General features: G+C 36.5%; 1 protein-coding gene across 6 annotated transcripts in view; it reads left to right on the top strand.

Moving 5' to 3' along the window:
• The window catches only part of LOC126874947 (phosphofurin acidic cluster sorting protein 2), a 206007-nt gene that overhangs the window by 175882 nt on the left and 10617 nt on the right, over positions 1-19508 (top strand). For 2 of the 6 annotated variants that reach the window (XM_050637476.1, XM_050637481.1), the window contains 5 exons: positions 7825-8128; positions 11004-11294; positions 12763-12865; positions 12965-13144; positions 15716-15820. In XM_050637476.1, coding sequence (XP_050493433.1) covers positions 7825-8128; positions 11004-11294; positions 12763-12865; positions 12965-13144; positions 15716-15820 — 983 coding nt within the window. Of the gene's footprint in view, positions 1-4705; positions 4943-7824; positions 8129-11003; positions 11295-12762; positions 12866-12964; positions 13145-15715; positions 15821-19508 lie in introns of those variants that run through there. The other 4 variants (XM_050637477.1, XM_050637478.1, XM_050637480.1 and 1 more) reach the window with 4 other exon arrangements.

Here is a 19508-nt window from a genome sequence, read left to right on the forward strand (position 1 = left end):
GTATCACAATTATCTGATGTTAGTACGTGCGAATTATTTCTTTGCAAAATTGAATGTGAAACAGATAGACGTTATTTATTAGAACATTACGTTAATTATTTCCAGTGAAGGGGAAATACTTTTTCCGGAAAGAGGAAAACATTCCACGCTATTGATTTCCTCCCTCGTGAATATATTCTATATATCGAGAAATTTATTTTTCAGTGTGCAAGTCGTTCTATTTTCGTAGCAATTTCCTTGTTCACTTGTTCAATTCGTGTTTTCTCCCGAGCCACGATCTTCCAAATGCCAACTCGTACCTTCAATTTTCGGCTTGTTTTTTCAACGAAAGTTACTCTACACCGTATTATCCCGCCTCTTCTACGTGTCGCCAGATTTATTTGTCCAACTGGAATCGCTCTCCTGTGCCATTTTCTTCCACATTTTGTACAGCGTGGCTGCTATAACCATGCAATAAATCGCGCAGACGAAAGAAACTATGAGAAAGTCGGAGACAAATATCGTATATCACCAGACAATCGCGTCACAAACAACGTAATTTACTTTATAGTAACTGCGATGTGGATGTTTAAAATACTGTACATGTACACGTTACGTGAAATAAGTAAGATACAATACATATACAATGCAAAATACAAATACATATTTTTATTAATGTAATTTTGTTTCTCTTTTATTAGTTTTAATTGTCTCATGTGATTTACGTAATTTACACGTGAAAATTGCATATATTGTCAATTGTGCATCGTTACGAGATTTTCTTTAATGTCTTATACATCGTACTATTAGGTTGGCAACTAAATGGTTGCGGATTTTGTCATTAGCACGTAACGACAAAATCCGCAATCACTTAGTTGCCAACTCAATATAATAAATCGCGAAGACGAAAGGATTCATCAGAAGGGCAGAAATCATTAGAAACAACATAATTGATTCTGTGATAACTGAACTGTGGAAGTTTATACGATGATACATATTTTTACGAATACAATTTCTTTTTTCCTTTTATTAATGTCTCGTGAGATTTACGTAATGCACATATGCAAATAGCAGATACATTACGAATTGTACATTACCATGAGAGAATTGTGCGAGAATGTCAATATTCCGGCCGCTGGATTACACGACATATTAAAGAAAAATATTTATTTAAAGAAATAGGAATTGCATAATACAGTCTACGTGTATAGTCTTGATAATTATGGTTGGTCCGAGGTGAATACGGTTCAAGAAATAAAAGCAACATTGCATTAATTACCTTCAAATATTACAATTATATTGCAAAATTTTTATGCACATAAATAATTTGTTAAATTTGTACAAATACTTATTTTCATAAATTTGTATTATCTATATATTTACTATACTAAACAAAATCGAAAATGATCCACATCATCCACTAAATATTGCAATTAGACTGCAAAATAATTATGCAAATAAATAGTCTCTTAATTTGTATAATAATTGCATTACAAATCTACCTACTATAATAAACAAAATCGAAACTGATCCACTTCATGTATTAAATATTATAATTAGACTGCAAAATAGTTATGCAGATAAATATTCTCTTAAATTTGTATAATAATTGCATAACATATCTACCTACTACAATAAACAAAATCGAAAATGATCCACTTCATGTATTAAATATTATAATTAGACTGCAAAATAATTATGCAAATAAATATTCTCTTAAATTTGTGTAATAGTTGCATTACAAATCTACCTACTACAATAAACAAAATCGAAAATGATCCACTTCATGTATTAGATATTATAATTAGACTGTAAAATAATTATGCAAATAAATAGTCTCCTAAATTTGTATAATAATTGCATAACATATGTACCTACTATAATAAACAAAATCGAAAATGATCTACATCATCCACTAAATATTGCAATTAGACTGCAAAATAATTATGCAAATAAATAGTTTCTTAAATTTGTATAATAATTGCATAACATATCTACCTACTATAATAAACAAAATCGAAAATGATCTACGTCATCCACTAAATATTGCAATTAGACTGCAAAATAATTATGCAAATAAATAGTTTCTTAAATTTGTATAATAATTGCATAACATATCTACCTACTACAATAAACAAAATCTCAAATGATCCACTTCATGTATTAAATATCCTAATTACGCTACATCGTAATTACAAAATAATGATGCAAATATTAGATGATCTCTTAAACTTGCTTAACAACTGTACTACCCATCTACCTACTACAATACATTACTACGCATTACCATCTCATTACCAAACTGTTACTTTGCTTTCGCGAAGCTCGGCGAACAATCTCGTCGTCAACGGCCAAAACCTCGCAATTTCTCATCCATCGTAGTCAACGTCGAAACATTGCCCTCGTTATCGCGAACGCTTTTGCTTGAACCTAACCTAATTCTCGCCAGCCAAAGCAATTAAAACGTCAGACACTCTAGCGATCTCGTGTCAAAGGCCACCGCTTCCAACTAACACGTCTTCGATGACAAAGATACCGCAAGGACGCGTTCTACGTTGGTCGTGTCGTACGTATCCATATTTCATATCATTGTACATGGCAACGTACATGCGGTGACGTCTTCAAACCGGCGTGATTATTATCTCTTTGTCTACGTAGCCGTCTGATCGATAGCATTGTGCAGCAGCGTTTTTGCTTCGAGCATCAATTCGGCCTGGTTCCACGAGCCGAGTGGACTCGTTCGTTTTCGCAAAGCGAAGGCTCAGCACCAGCCTCCGCGAGATCCTCCGCTCGTTTTCGATACAAATTGTCTCGTAGCTCAGGGCTTTCTTTCTCAATCTTCGATCCGCCTTTCCAAGTTTCACCGATGGAAATTACGTGGAAAGAAGATACGCGAGGAATGCGGATGAGAGTCTCGATTCTTCTATTATTTGTATTATATCGTTGAATTTTTCTCGTCCGAAGAGATTTTCTCATTGTTTCCAGGGAAAATTCCTTTTTAGGTTATCGATCGAGTTTTTTCGTTTTTATTTCTCCCGAGCTTTGGTTTGCTGGATGATAACGTGCATCGTGAAGCTTCTTGGGCTATTTGAGTGGAGAAGTTTTTAACTGGCAAGGGGAAGGTTTGGCAACTGGAGAATTGAGAAAAGTTTGAAACTTGGCAAATGTAGCTCATGAGATGCTAAGAAGGAAACAATTTTCTCTGAACAGTGGAACGGTCCTAGGGGTGAAAACTCCACACCGAAGAAATCTTGACTTTTCATGTTATCATAAATATTTTAGAAAGTATATAGGATAGGAGGGAAAAGTTGAATTAAAAGTTATAATCCCTTTTACGTAAATTTCTATTTCTATAAAAATAAATTTTTATTAATAAATTCCTATTTTTATATTTCTATTAATAAATTATTCTATTAATAAATTTCTATTTCCACGTAATTTTCTGAAGCTGTTTTTCCTCTCACACGCATACACAGCTCTTTGTAGATACATAAACGTTACGTATAATATTATATAATGAATAATAATATATATAATAGTGCTACGTATAATAAATGTAACAAGATTTTTAATCACGCGAATATTTCTGCCTTAATCATTTTTTCGCAGGAAACAAAGGAAAGAGGAAATACTTTCATATTATATGTACTATTTGTTTATAATAATTATTTACATGTTTTTATTTGATCGGTTTATTTCATCTCGGCCTGCAAATACTAAAAAACATATTAAAGTTTACGAATATATTTTAGTTTTTATTAAAATTGCAACTTAAACAGAGAATTGTAACTGCTTTCTGCGCATGACGAGTATATTCGTCGTAGCAGAAAATGTTGCCATTTCTTCATTTCGCAAAGTTTCCAGACGCTTGGTTTCCGAGGCAAAATAAATTTTATTCTACGTTTTTTTCTTACTTTCACACAAAAAACGTTATACTTATCTTACAAGAACATTTACATTACACATACACGTCTATCGTTCTCGTTTACATCCAAAAATGGTCAGCTAATAACGAACACCCTGTATATGAAAATCGAAAGAAGAACACTTAGCAGCTAGTCAGGTGTGCCACTAAAACCTCGCACTTGAACCACTTGCAACTGTGTTACAACTATCACAAAGCAGCAAGAAGTTGAGCGAAAGTTTGAAACTTTCTGACGAAGATCCTCTTATCCTACATTTTCTGTACAAATCTCACGACTTCCATCAATCATTCTAAATATGCTACGCGACCTCGATTACCAATAGCAATAAAACTATCCACTTGTAACACTTCGAAACGAGCCCCTGTCGACCACCATAAATCTCGTCGAACAGCGTCAAATGTCTACCGATAGGATGCGATATTCCAATAAAATATCGCCGATTTGGCTCGTTGAATATCTTTTATTAGCCGATAAATTTCACCGATTTATTACGAGCACATTGTCGTGTTTAGCTTACCGTATCGAAGGTTCGTGATTGACAATTGTCTGCAGATTGGGTTATTTCGGTTTATTTTCTATTTATCTTGCAACGATAATGGTGTTTAATGGTGTTTCATGGTCAATTATGGTTTGAAGCGCACAATATGAATTAACATTTTACCGACCGATAGCCGATTAATTGGTTTTTTATCGTCAACGCTTACCGACTGATAACCTATTAATCGACTTGTTGTCGCCGATAATTTTTCTCATTATTTGGGCAGTAATGTGTTATTTAGTACTAAGGTACCTTGCTCAGTTGCGTCAATTGCGTTGCTTTGTAAGCTCCCATAGTTTTATACCAATTTAAAAAACTTATCGTTCGCGATGAACGAAAAGAATGGTATTGGAGAGTCTAAATCGAAACAGAGGCGGCGCCAGGGAGAATCTGCGCCTGAGTTGCCAATCGGACGTGCGTATGCTGTTGAACCGCTAGCGGTCAGTAAAGTGTTAAGATGTAATCGACGCTCAATTTACGCGAGTCTGTTTCTTACGTGGTAAATTGCATTTTACTTTTTATTTTTCTTTTATTTAAAAGTGGGGACGCCCAACGAAGTTTAAAATTTCGACAAAATTCAATGAAATGTCGTAGCGACGGTATCAACAAATTTAGGAAAACTTGGTGAAAGAAAAGATTGAAAAAGAATCGTGTGAGGAAATGACGAAAATGGTTGAGGACGAAAATGACGCCGAACTTGCAAATATTCAAGCGATGAAGATGATACGTTCGTAGAAATTTTAAAAAGCAAAGATTGAGTGTTTTGAATTAGGATAGCGACACTGATATGGAATAAAGTTTATTTTTGTCTTTGAAACATCATTCAAACAAACTTCATTTTTACGGTTTACATAAATTAGGTGTAAAATTAAATTAAATTAAATTAGTTTGTTTTTGAAACGTCATTATTCTTTTCTATCAAAAACTGTTTGAAATTCTTCTAAAGTTTACACGTACTAACCTCTGTTTTTACACTAATTTATCTTCTCTTTTTATACTGACAAACTTCATTTTCGCGGTTCACATAAATCAGGTGTGTAATTAAGCGATGGAAGCTAATGTAATGTGTCGCAATTACGTTGTTAATTACGTCGTAATCGTCGATGATTGACGAACACTGTCCAGCGACGAGAAACAAGTTTTTCAACAGCGAAAGAAAACTTGTGCATCGATCTAGGCCAAATTCATGAAAGAGAAAAGTGTATCTGTAGATGCGAAGCACGTTAGTGCCACCTTTCGTCTCAGTTGCAAAGAAAACTTATTCGTTCCATTCGTTTTGGGCAGATGGCATAAGCAAAAACCAAGAAATGTTTATTAACTCTTTGATTTGATTTCTACAAAGTTGACGTTATGATACACATCTTCTAGCGTTATTAATAACCGGACAACGAATTTTTAGTTTTCGTACTTTTCATATTGCATAGGTTTCGCGTATTTTACATAAACCACGTTAATAAACATGTTACATATTTATTTCTAATTTCATGATTCCTGATACTTTCGTATAATAATCATCGTACAATCAGTTTATCAGTTCGTACGAAGTACAAGCGGGACAATTTGAATTTCTTTAATACCTTTAAGGGACGTACACAACAGCGGTCAATCGCGTAAAAGTGGATTTCGTACCGATTTATGTCACGCGATCAACAAATAGGAGAAAAATTTCGTCGTATTCGATGAAGAAATGTTAGTTATCACTCGACATTGAAAATTTCAAGAATTTTGCAGGCACATCCATAGAATTTTGTTTAATTTAAAGAAATTGAAATATGTACACTTCAGTTAGGTTTCATGACGCCGAACGATCTCCTTCGATGTGTAAATTAATGCTTCCACGTGAGCGAGATCGTTTTGCGATTTAAACGACCTTGGAAAACCTGTTATTACTTATCGTAACGCAAATTGTCATAATTAGACTGCGGATTTTTATTTTTAATTTCGTTAACACAACTGCAGAGGTGGAACCTACGCGAATATTCATCTCACCCGTTAGACGTCGTAACAACTGCTTCACTTTGAACGAGTTTCTTATATCTTCGCATGTTACGTGCACTTTGTGCATTCTTGCAGTTTTTGAACCTTCTCCAAATGTATCAAAATCCGCAGTATAACGATAACTATAAGATTGGCAGCTAAGTGATTGCGGATTTTGTCATTACCACTTAATGGATCTACCCTAAACCTAACCTAACCTAAAAACATTACCAATAAATATAGGTACACGTATGAATGTGATTCATATTTCGTAAATATCAATGTAATACATATGTATGTGTATGTATGTGTAGGTATTCTACATTTTGCAATTTATCTTATTCTATTTATATTTCTTTTTCATATTTGTGTTTTATATTTATCCTATTTATATACACAGTGTATGTATTCCACACTATTTGCCATTCACCTTGCGTAATGTCACATATTTTCTAATTATAATTTATAATATATATAATAAGTTGAATATTCGGACACGTTTCAGCTGAGTAAAAATCTACGGTTTAATAGTCATATTCTGTCTTCAAATTTCTTCTTCCGCTTCTATTTAAGTTGTTCTGTGCATATGTGTAACCTGCGTTATTTGACACGTACCTTATACAATGTGACACGTTTCCTTCATATAGGTAGAACATTTCGACACGAAAAAAAAAAAAAATAAAAATAAAATCTGGCTGCATAAAAATCAGCAGCGTATTAATAACAATTTACAAAGGGCTATCGCGCTATTCAAAACATTTTCTTCACAATTTTTCACAATTTCTGTATTAAAGTAAAGGGAAATTGTTCAATTTCCACACTTGCGGCCTTTCTGACAATTAAATTAAATTAAAATTCTAATAATCACGTCAGCTGTGACGCTGCCTATCTAAAACAGAAAAAAGAAGAAAGAAAAACACTGAATCGATAATTTGATAATTACAATGTTCGTTATTTATTGTACTCGGCTGTTCGTGGAGTTGGCGCTCTTTTTACGTGCGCGTAACACGTGCCACGAACACACAGTTTCCGCGGCAAATTTGCTCGCGTGTACCTTAACAAAATTTTGCGTACGCGCCTTACGCTTAGCTCAACAAAACTTTCGCTAGAAACTTTCGTGCTTTTCATGTGCCTGGCAGAAGTTAGCGTACTGAAATCCCAAAGTAAATTTCCATGCAAATACTTACGTAGCGAACGAGTGAAATTCCACTATTGGGCTGGCAACTAAGTGATTGCGGATTTTGTCATTACCACCAATGTCCAAATCCGTAATCACTTAGTTGCCAACCCAATATTTTATTTCAATTCTTGGCTTTTTAATTAGTTAAGAAAAAATATATATATTTTTGTATTACCAACTATTTGCAAAATCTAAAGCGAACGTTTCTCTTGCAATTTGTTTAGGTTATGCTCGTTGACCTTGACGCGGCTGGTGATTTTACGGCCATTAGGCTCCGATTTAACGTCGATTAGTATCGCGGTGAAGATGCAGAGCTCGAAGAGGACGCTGCGCTCCAACGAGATGGCCATTCCAACCGGTGGCATGCTGGACACCGAGCTAGAGCTGCAATTCGCGCTTCAGTATCCGCATTTCCTCAAGAGGGACGGCAACAAGCTGCTGATACAACTGCAGAGGAGAAAACGCTATAAAAATCGCACGATGCTCGGGTACAAGACGCTAGCCGAGGGAGTTATCAATATGGCTCAGGTAAAAAGCAATTTTCGACCTACAACTACATTCGATAAGCACGTTCTATTCGATAGATACACGAGCATACGACAAGTACAAGATACAGAAGAATATTCTTCTCGAAAATCCTCGTTTTATGCGTCGTCACTACGACGACTTTCTTATCAGCGAGAAGAAAATTACTTTCGTCGTTTGAAATTTCCTTTGTCTGATCGTCTCGTGTCGGCTGCGACGACCTACGTTTCGCTTTTTCTCTCACTGATTTTTTGCAACGAGCCGGACAAGTTCTCGTGTGTCTTTGAAATCGAGACTGGTATTGTTTACGTTCTAACGACGTTCCAGCTTATCTGTTGGTTCTATTCCTACGTCGACTAAACTGGCACAAAACAAACGTTGTTTTTCGCTGTTATTTATCTTTCTACGAGATCAGAGACATCTACGGCTGCTTTAGCGTGCTAGTGGAAGAAATTGTAAAAGTAGTTGCAGGTGTACTGCGAATCGATTAACACAATCGAAAACCGATGAAAATGTTTAAAAAATACGTAATAGTGGAATATTTTTATATTTTTCGATTTATTACTTTCTTACAGAAGCAATTCCATGTTATGTGGTACATTTTTGGTATTATTAATCCATCCGGGACCAAGATCCCTAAACAAGGGTTGCCACATTTATAAAATTGTAGAACCAGTCAATTCGACTGGTGTGGTAGTTCTAGTGTTAATTTGCAAAACGAAGAAACTATATTTCTTTATGTGCATCAATTGAACTATCTTCTTTCACACAGTTTTACTCTTATTTACTGTTGCAATGATATATATATATATATAATATATACTATTAAATTTAAAACGAAGAATTTGTGGAAAGTATTCCACTGTGCACAATCTGGCAGATGATTGTTCTATTCCACAATTCAATTAGTCGATAAAAAAATAAATGCAAGTCAATAAATAATCGAGTAACTCCCGAAAACCTAAATTATAATAATTATATATATAGTAAATATCTATGATATAAAAATTTATCAAAATCACTATACATATATATGTAGCGCTGGAGTACAATTGACATATTTATTACTGCGAAAGTTCAGCTTAATTTGAAATTTACCTATACATCATCCCTGTTGTGCTGTTATTATAGCGGCGTTCGAATCTCTAGAGATTAGATTACAAATGCATTAGGCTAAATCGGGACACCTTGTGCCATGATGCAGCTACGAATATGCGAATTAAGGTTGTGAGTGAAAGGAGAATTACAGCTAATTCAATATCCTTGTCTAATATATTATCAAGAATTTATTTAAAAAAGTATCAAGGAATATCCAGTTTTCTAGCCGTCCAATCTCATCAGTTTTATTATTTAAATTGTTATTAATGATTATCGTTCAATTTTAGTGTGTAAAATCTAATTTTAGTGCTAATTTTATTTAACATCTTAAATAACTTTAACGAAATAAATTTAATTAAATCTCATATATTAAACAAATAATTTGATTTAATACAAATGAAAAATCTAATTTTACTGCTAATTTTCTCGCAGTCTGTTAAATTCTCACGTAACAATTTCATTCGTTCAATTTATTTCTCTAGGTGATTATTATGTTACCGAAACAGTATAAATGAACAAAACAACAAAACAACAAAACAACAAAACAACAAAACGACAAAACGACAAAACGACAAAACGACAAAACGACAAAACGACAAAACGACAAAACGACAAAACGACAAAACGACAAAACGACAAAACGACAAAACGACAAAACGACAAAACGACAAAACGACAAAACGACAAAACGACAAAACGACAAAACGACAAAACGACAAAACGACAAAACGACAAAACGACAAAACGACAAAACGACAAAACGACAAAACGACAAAACGACAAAACGACAAAACGACAAAACGACAAAACGACAAAACGACAAAACGACAAAACGACAAAACGACAAAACGACAAAACGACAAAACGACAAAACGACAAAACGACAAAACGACAAAACGACAAAACGACAAAACGACAAAACGACAAAACGACAAAACGACAAAACGACAAAACGACAAAACGACAAAACGACAAAACGACAAAACGACAAAACGACAAAACGACAAAACAACAAAACAACAAAACAACAAAACAACAAAACAACAAAATAAACAAACAACAACACAGCAAAACAACATTAGAAAATTATTTATAGCATTCGATCAAACTCTCTAGCGTTTTCAAAACAACGAATTTGTAAAAAGTGTTCTACTGTACACAATCTGACAAATGATTTTTCTATTTCATAATCCACAAAAAAGTTCATTTAGTCGACAAAACCAATAAATGCAAGTCAATAAGTAATCGAGTAATCTTCGAAAACCTAAATTATAATTATTATATACATATACAGTGAATAGCTATCGTACTAAAATTCATCAAAATTAAACACATTCTCGATATTTTCGTAAGTGCGTACCTAAAGATTTCATTCCTCGTTAAAATAAAAATTGTTTAAACACATATTGTTCCCTATGGAGTTACAAGGTTTCCAACGAATTTATCGTCCATTTACAGTATCTGCACCGTCAACATCCTCTTCGAGGTAACAGCCTCTCATGCTTAAACTCTGCAATAACATAACTGTTTTCGCACACGATCGTTTCTCCACGTATTCTAGCTCTACTCGTCAGCTTCAAAATTAAAAGGAAAGTCCATACTCCAACTAACCACTCGGTGTCGACGTCTTCGGCATCCTAGCCGAACCTCTGTTCGCCGTGTAATTTTGTAAATTCAGGTTCGTCCACCTGAAACAAAAACAACCGGCTGCCATGTGAGACTAGGCCAGAAAAAAGCAATTCGTTTCTCATCGAACTGTTACACTTGCGTGCGTGCACAGGTTCTCCAGAAGCAGATGGACCTGGAGCTGGAGCTAGTGTCTGACAAGGCGGAGAAGTACGGTGGCCACTCGGTTGTGTTAGCCCGCGTGAGCGTGGTCGCGCTCAGCTCCCAGCCGGTCGACCAGGACAAAAGACTGATGAACGACCCGAACGAGAGGCTCTGCCCCGAGTATAGCGACGAGGAGGAAGAGTTCAGCTCAGAGGGTGAAGCGGAAGGCAGCGACAGCGAGCCAACTCTTGAGATGGGACACAGACGAAAGACCCGGGCGAAGATTCCGCCCAACGCCAGGGTACGTGAATTGAATTACATACGTAATTTGTTTCCTTGTTTGTGTATGATGAATGTATCATTAATATGTATGTTGTCTGCCACGCGAATTTTATTGAATTGAACGGAAAGTTTCGCTTTTACGGCCGAACTCGAGGATGTGTTCTCTCCTTTACGTGTGTTGTTTTCGATGAATGTATGCACCAATTCCTTTCGATGTTGCACCAGTTTTTGTCCGACCAATGTGGTCTTGCGTTGTTTTGGTGAACCATTTGTGGACTTGTGCCAGAGCAACAGAAAACAAGTACTTCCAAAGATGATTCTTTCATTTTCTGCAGTTGACTGTTGATTAATCAACAATCCCAGCTTATAATTGGATCAAATTAAAGTTAATATGCATTGTTTAAACACAGATACATCTTGCTACGAAAACAGAAACGAACTAATCAACAATACCGGGTTACAGTTGAATTATATTAAGGTTAATACCCATTGCTCAAACTTGCGTTGTTTTGGTGAACCATTTGTGAACTTGTTCGAGGCCAACAAGGAACAAGTTCTTCCAAAAATTGTTTCACACTCTACAGTTAACTGTTGACTAGTGAACAATACCAAGTTACAATTAAATTAACTTGAGACTAATAGCTCAAACTCTTGCGTTGTTTTGGTGAACCATGTGTGAACTTGTACCAGGCCAACAAGAAACAAGTACTCTCAAAGATGATTGTTTCATTCTCTACAGTTAACCGTTGATTAATCAACAATCCCAGCTTACAATTGGATCAAATTAAAGTTAATATACATTGTTTAAACACAGATTCATCTTGCTACGAGAACAAAGACGAACTTTCTGATCAACCCAATAAATATTTTCCCTCGAGAGCCGCAATAAATTGTAATAGACCTACTACATCACAATATTTCATTTTTCAATGAATAATTTTCAAAAATCTAATTAGTTTTGCTTTGCTATGAGTGGACCGAGTATCCAGCGATTGTTTTACAATTTCGATTATAGTAATAAAGGTGCAATAATTATTAACTAAGATATAGTCCTGTCAAAGAAATGAAAATATTTTAATATTATAACTAAACTACAAACTTTTGTGCAAGTTCATATTATCAAAGTATAATAAATAAGACAATTCAACAGAAAATTGTTCTCTACCTACCAAATATTATAGAAATCACTACAATCTTTCATATATATTTTCACCTTATATGTACTCTGTGCAATTTTGCACAAATTTTCTATAAACCCATAAAAATCCACAGTTCAATTACAATCATACTATTATTGTTACTATTAATACTATTACTATTAATATTGAAACAATAACAATTCCTTCCTCCCAACTATACAAGAGCATAGGAACCAAACAAATCTTAATTAAACAACATTAAAAAAATTGCTGCGATAAACGTCAATGCAAATAGCCAGATTGTCATCATCAATAGAATCATCAATAGAATCATCTTTATTCTTGCAGCAAAGAAATCTAAAGCAGAAATTCATAGCGCTGCTGAAAAGACGGTTCAGGGTATCCGAGGACCTCGATCAAGATCAAGAGGAGATCGGGCAAAAGCTGTCAGGTAAGTACACATACATCAACTGTTCCTATCCCAAAACACAGTAGCCACGTGAAGAATTGTGCCAATGTTTCACCGATCGTCTTATTGATTATTTTATAGACTCGTTAACTGGATTTGTTAAAGGGGCAGAAATGGAAATCGAGGAACTGTTCGACGAACTGGAAAATTTTTCAGACAGTGGCCCCGAATTGGACACGATGTCCGTCAGTAGCACGCCCAAGCCGTCCCTGCGCCCTTTCTTCAGCTCTAGTCGATCTCTTCTCGCGCCTCCTCACTCCGGTAAGTGAATCGCTCGTTTTCGTTCGTCCAAACATTGTTGAGTATCGTAGATTTTGTGATCATGTGAATCTCGATTGGCAAATACGAGTTGCTCGATACGACGATCAGTGCGGCGTAAAGAACAGTGGAGCGAAAAGAGAAAATATACAGCAGGTGTACATAACGCGAGACCTGTACAGATCGGTCTAATTGTTGCCTCTGTCGAAATAGTTGAGCACACGGTAAGGAACACTGTGGTTATATGATGACACTTGACGAGTGTTACCTATGTTTCCATTCATGCTTCTGCCAGAAAGTAAAAAGACAAGAACACCTTCTACATGTAGAGAAGACGACCTAGCGGAACAATTGTCTTCGTTTATTTATTTATCTAATTATTTCTAATTACTTGTTTGAGCAATGTAATCGCTGTTGATATCTAATTCCCTGTCTTGCAGTCTTTTCGTAGTTGTGTCGTAGGCGTAGGACAAGAGTTCGCAATTCTAACAAGCCTAGCGATCGCAGCAAACACCCACAATATTCATTTAGAAGCATTCGACATGAAATTCTGATACTCTACAAAAATATATTACGCTAAACGCTTGACACGAGTATCCTAGTCGTCTCTTTTTATCGATTGTCTGAAACCTCAGCGGAGGTTTATCAAAGAACCCGCGTGGCCAGGACGTGTACCAGGCATGTAAATATGAAACCGGAATGTTTGTATAGAAAACGTTTATTGTATGAAAATGATTAAAGATATTCTATTCGAAGTATTGCCCATCGCTAGCTATACATTTTTCCCACCTGTCTGGCAATTGGTGGATGCCACGCCAAAAGAACTGTCGCTCTTTTGAGGCAAACCAGCCATCGAGCCATTTTCGTACATTCTCGTAAGAAGCGAAGTGCTGGTCAGAAAGTGCGTGTCCCATCGATGCAAATAAATAGTAATCGGACGGAGCCAAGTCTGGTGAGTAAGCCGCGTGCGAAAGGATTTCCCAACTGAACGCTTCGATCGTTTCCTTGACCGGTTTTGCTGTATGTGATGGTCCATCATCATGAAGCAAAATTACTTTGTGTTGCCTTTTTGATATTCTGGTCGTTTTTCACGCAAAGCTTGACTCAAATCGATCGTTTGTTGTCGGTGGCGCTCAGCATTAACGGTTTCGCCAGGTTTTAACAGTTCATAATAGATCACACCCTTCTGATCCCACCAAACACAGAGCATTGTCTTCCGTCCACAGCGATTTGGTCTTGTAGTCGATGTCGGTGGTTCGCCTGGGGCTACCCATGATCTTTTACGCTTAGGATCCTCAAAATATATCCACTTTTCATCGCCAGTCACAATTCGGTGGAGAAATGACTTTCTTTTGTACCTGGCGAGCAGCATTTCGCAAGTTGTTTTCCGGTTTTCCTGCTGTCTTTCGTTCGGTTCATGCGGAACCCATTTTCCCACCTTCTGGATCTTTCCCATGGCTTTCAAACGTATGGAGACGGCTTCTCGTGTCACGTTTAATTGATCAGCGAGTTGTTGTTGCGTTTGAGCGTCATCCTCATCCGACGATGCTTGCAATTCGCTGTCTTGAAACTTTTTCGGCGGTCTTCCGCGTTCTTCGTTCCTCGCGTCAAAATTGCCACTTCTGAATTTTTTAAACCACTCAAAGCACCAAGATTTACCAAGAGCGTGCTCACCGTAAGCCTCGACAAGCATTCGATGCGATTCTGCATCAGTTTTCTTCAAATGCTAACAGAAAGTCAATGCTGTCCGCAAATCGTCGTTTCCAGGCACAAAATTTGACGTGTTCAACGATATTACAAACTATGCTGTCGTATGAAATTTGTATTGTTCTGAGTCGAAAATGTTTGTGAGATGCCAACAAAGACTTTTGGCATCAATGACGCAGTTCAGTGATAACTGCATTATCAGCTAGGTCCATCTATAGGCAACTTCCGGTTTCATACTTACAGGCCTGATAATTATAAAAGTTAGCAAACTTGATATAATATTGTGATATTCCTAGGCAAATAATGAGAAATATAGCAAAGTAGTTTTTCCTATACAATACACTGTGAAGTATTCAATAAAATATTTAATAATAATAAACAGTAAAGTAATTAATAATTAAATTATTATCGTATACTAAATATTATTGTTAAATTACATTCAAGTTTTACGTAATATCATCCTGATATTAATCCTCCTTTCTAGTAATCGATATTAATTAAAATCTTTCAACGCTAATTCGAACATCCTGAATAATATAATCTAATTGAAATATCCGTAATCGTTTCATTTGTACTCGGAGCGATACGACTGCGTCCCAGGTCCCAGAAACTTTGCAAATTATTTACCATCGTCCGTGATCGTTTCTTCGTTCGTTTGAATAGCCCAGATTCGAAATACGACTAGCAAAGTCGTCGAGATGCAACACGAGTAACGAACCGACAGATATCGCACGTTGAGTACCGATCATTTTTTAGTAAAAATAGAAGCGCAAATGTTGTTTCGTTGCCAATACGGATTCAGATCTGTTTAACTAAGTGAAAGTCTGGTGCGTTGGCTTTGCATTGTTGCATGTTACGATTCGGTAGTAGTAACCAACGAGGAGACCGGAAACACTGCTGCGACAGCCATAGGTCAGCAGAGCGCAGGTCAGCCAGCTAAAGAGAAACAGCGTATCGGACACACCACTCCAGGTATGTAAAGGCACACCGGATCGTCGCGATTTCCAAGGACAAATTATCCCCGGATCGTTTTTCTTTCTTTCTTTCTTTCTTTTATTTTTTCTTTTGTTTTGAAGAATCTTCGCTTCGCCGCCGAACGAGCATGCCTGCGTGAATTTGAACAGCATGACACGCCTTTCTTTCATTTTTTCATTGACCTTCTCGCGACGATTTTGCTGCTCATCGGCCAAAGTGTAGATCGAACGAGTTGATTTGATTGTAGACCTTTTGTCGTTATTTTTTTCTTTTGGTATTTTCGTGCTGTCGTGGCTATGAAAATGTGCTTGGTAGCGGAAATTCATGTTATGATATACTTTACACGACGAGGAGCACGATAGTTGGTGATTTTCGGTAATTATGTAATCGGTAAAATTGACGTTTTAACGTGTAACGTGTTTCGCGAGGGTAATTTTGTTCTTACAGAAACAGGGCAATTTTTCATGTCAAGTGGAAGATTTATGTCGATTGATCGCAGCGTAATCGCATATTAATATTCTTTGTATCCTTGTATTAATATTATACACATATACAGGGTGGTTGGTAATTGGTGGTACAAGCGGAAGGGGGTGATTCTACGCGAAAAAAGAAGTCGAAAATATAGAATAAAAATTTTTCGTTTGAGGCTTCGTTTCCGAGAAAATCGACTTTGAATTTTCGGTTGGTACGCGTGCGGTACGTTATAACGGATCTCACTGTAGATCGTTGTCTCGATGGAAAAATTAAAAAAAAAATTTTTGTTCTATATTTTCGACTTCTTTTTTCGCGTAGAATCACCCCCTTTCTGCTTGTACCACAAGTTACCAACCACCCTGTATATACATATCTGACAGCACGTACACTTTTGTAGTTTAAAACGCAACTCATATAACGACGTACTTCTTTCCTCTCTCCTTAGGAACAATAAAATCAGTTGGTCAATTATTTCTCTAATTACTCGAAATGAACCTATTTGAAATTCACTTTCATTTTCCAAATTAAAACATTTGTAATTATCTGTAAAAAAAATTCCTTTTTTAAATAGAATGCTATAATACACGAAAGTGATATATTTCTGTTATATGAAATAATCTGAGGAACTATTCCAAATATCGTTTGCCATGCAATGTTTTTCAATGAATCGTAGCAAGAAATATTTAAAACAATGAAATATTCCGAATCTAGAGGCTGAAGAAGCGTTTCGAACAGAATTTGCTTCGTTTCGAGGGCGACATCTCGCGATGGTCGCAAATCTTATGTAGGCGGACGTGCCTTCGAGATTTCAAGCTGATCTTCGCTCTTCTAAAGGGAACCATGCACTTTCTTATACACCGTTCGATACAGTTTCTAATTCTCTACAAAAAAGTATTATACCATTTTAGTCTCGCAAGACTCGTTGTATGAAAGATAAGGGAAGATAATATGGTGCTCTTACGTTCGCCTTCTCCGTGTCTCCCATACGCTGCACCCAACGAAGTTAACATTGCAATATCTTTCAAACTGTCCATTTTCGGATACAAGTACCTAGATACTTTTTTGTAGAGAATTAGAAGCTGCATCGAACAACTGTGAAAAAAATATATAGTTCCATTTAAAGGAACAAAGGTCACCTTGAGATCTCGCAAACGCCTGCACCTAGGCAAATCTGCTGGTTATCGTGAGACGTCCCACTCGAAACAGAACAAATTTTATCTGGCAGACTTTTTCCAATAATTTATTCATCATTTATAAATAATTTAATTGGTATTTAATGAAATTAATATTTGCGTGGGTCGGTTCAAAGTTACTCGTCCAGTATCAAGTTTTGAGCGTAGAGAGGAAGAAGTAGACAAATAATTAAAATTAGACAATCGCGCTAGTACCTGGCCAACGTGTATTTAGTCAGTTTTGGCTTATTGTTAATTGGCAGACTGAAACATGTAGCTACATATGGCGGTGTACGCAATTTTGTAGATTGCAGAAGGAACTCGAGCGCGTGAATGACCTCTTGCTAACCGACAGAAGCTAACCGACTCGGTAATTAGATGTCTATTAGTTCCACCGTACACCAGCAATGATCGTTCAATGTGCAATTTCTTCCTCGTAGTACCTATACACTACCAGCTAAAATCACAGCCAGCCTCGATAATTTCATCACTTTTCACTGCGACACTGGACGTTTCAGTTACCTTAACACGACAAATGACCCAAGTCAAAAAGAGAAACCTTTCGTATCCTGGCTCATTTCTCTTCTGTCCTTTAGAAAACACAAACGAACGAAGCATTCGGTGGAAAGACGAGCAACAGTCGTCAAATCGAGTAACAAAATAATTCGATGTGGAAAAATAAGTGCGAGGAAAAAGTATTCAGTTGCATCCTCAAAAAAGACAATTGCTCTGCTGTTGCATGTTGATCGGCGCGAACGAGTTATCCCATTTGGTTGTTTATTAATAAATTAACAGCGCAAAATTACGCTCGTTTTTGCGCCGAATGCTCTTCTTTCATCTTCATATAACTGATCAAAGTGATTTCACGCTGCATACAATATATCGAAATTATTCTACTGCTCTTAACCAGTCAGCTGTAAGACGAGTATACTCGTCAAACTGCAATATTCTGCAACATAAAGTGAAGTTGTAACGAAGCGACAATTTGATTTTGCAATTTTAGTCACCGACACGCCCCGTCATAATACGAATTATCGCCATTTCTTCATGACGAGTATACTCGTCGGACATAGCTAACTGGTTAAGGGCCCTCGTATTCCCATTATCCTTGCGTCGTACGCGATCAGCACGCTGACAAGAAAGCCCTCGTTCGTGGTAGACGTTAGAACACACCTGTAAGACCGATACTGATATATCTGTAAGGAAATGAGATGGAAATAAACGTTTATCTACCATCTGATCTCTTTTGTAGTCATTTTTGTTTGCTTCCGCGACACAATGAAAATCCAGTTCGATTTCTCTCAACGATAAAAAAAAAAAAAGGAAAGAGAGCGGGCAGATCTCTCTCCCCTCGAATCGAACGTCCAGATCGTTGCTGCAGAAGAGATTGTGTTAACCGTGTGTCTGTGTGCTTTTTATACGCCTGTCTGTACGTAGCGAATTTGAACAAAAGTGAAAAGCAAATTGCAACACCAAAAACCCTGCCCGCTGGCCTCTCTCTTTCTGCCTCTCTCTATCTACTTGTACGTACGTATCTCTTTTTATACTATGAACTATATTGTTACATCTATCGCTGTCTCTCTTCTTTTACTAACTCTACTTGTTTCTTACTCTTTCTCTCTGTCTCTCTCTATCTATCTATCTATCTATGGTCGCTGTACCGATTAACACGCCACACGTTCGATTGCGAGTGTTCTTGAAGCTTCACTGATCTTCTTAACGAATAGAAGCGAAAGAAAAGAAAAGAAAAACACATGTCTCGAATCACGAACGCCTGTTGCCCGTTGCATTTTGCGCGCAGATTCGTGTGGTGTATCCTTTTCCATTGATACGTTTTAGTAAGTTCTCTTATATATATATATTATACATACTATCTATGTACGTACATATTGGCTTGGCAACTAAGCGGTTGCGGATTTTGTCAATATTGCTGATCTTCGCTCTTCTAAAGGGAACCAGGCACTTTCTTATACACCGTTCGATACAGTTTCTAATTCTCTACAAAAAAGTATTATACCATTTTAGTCTTGTAAGACTCG

Source organism: Bombus huntii, chromosome 17, assembly GCF_024542735.1.
Source record: "Bombus huntii isolate Logan2020A chromosome 17, iyBomHunt1.1, whole genome shotgun sequence".
NCBI classification, from domain to species: Eukaryota; Metazoa; Arthropoda; class Insecta; order Hymenoptera; family Apidae; genus Bombus; species Bombus huntii.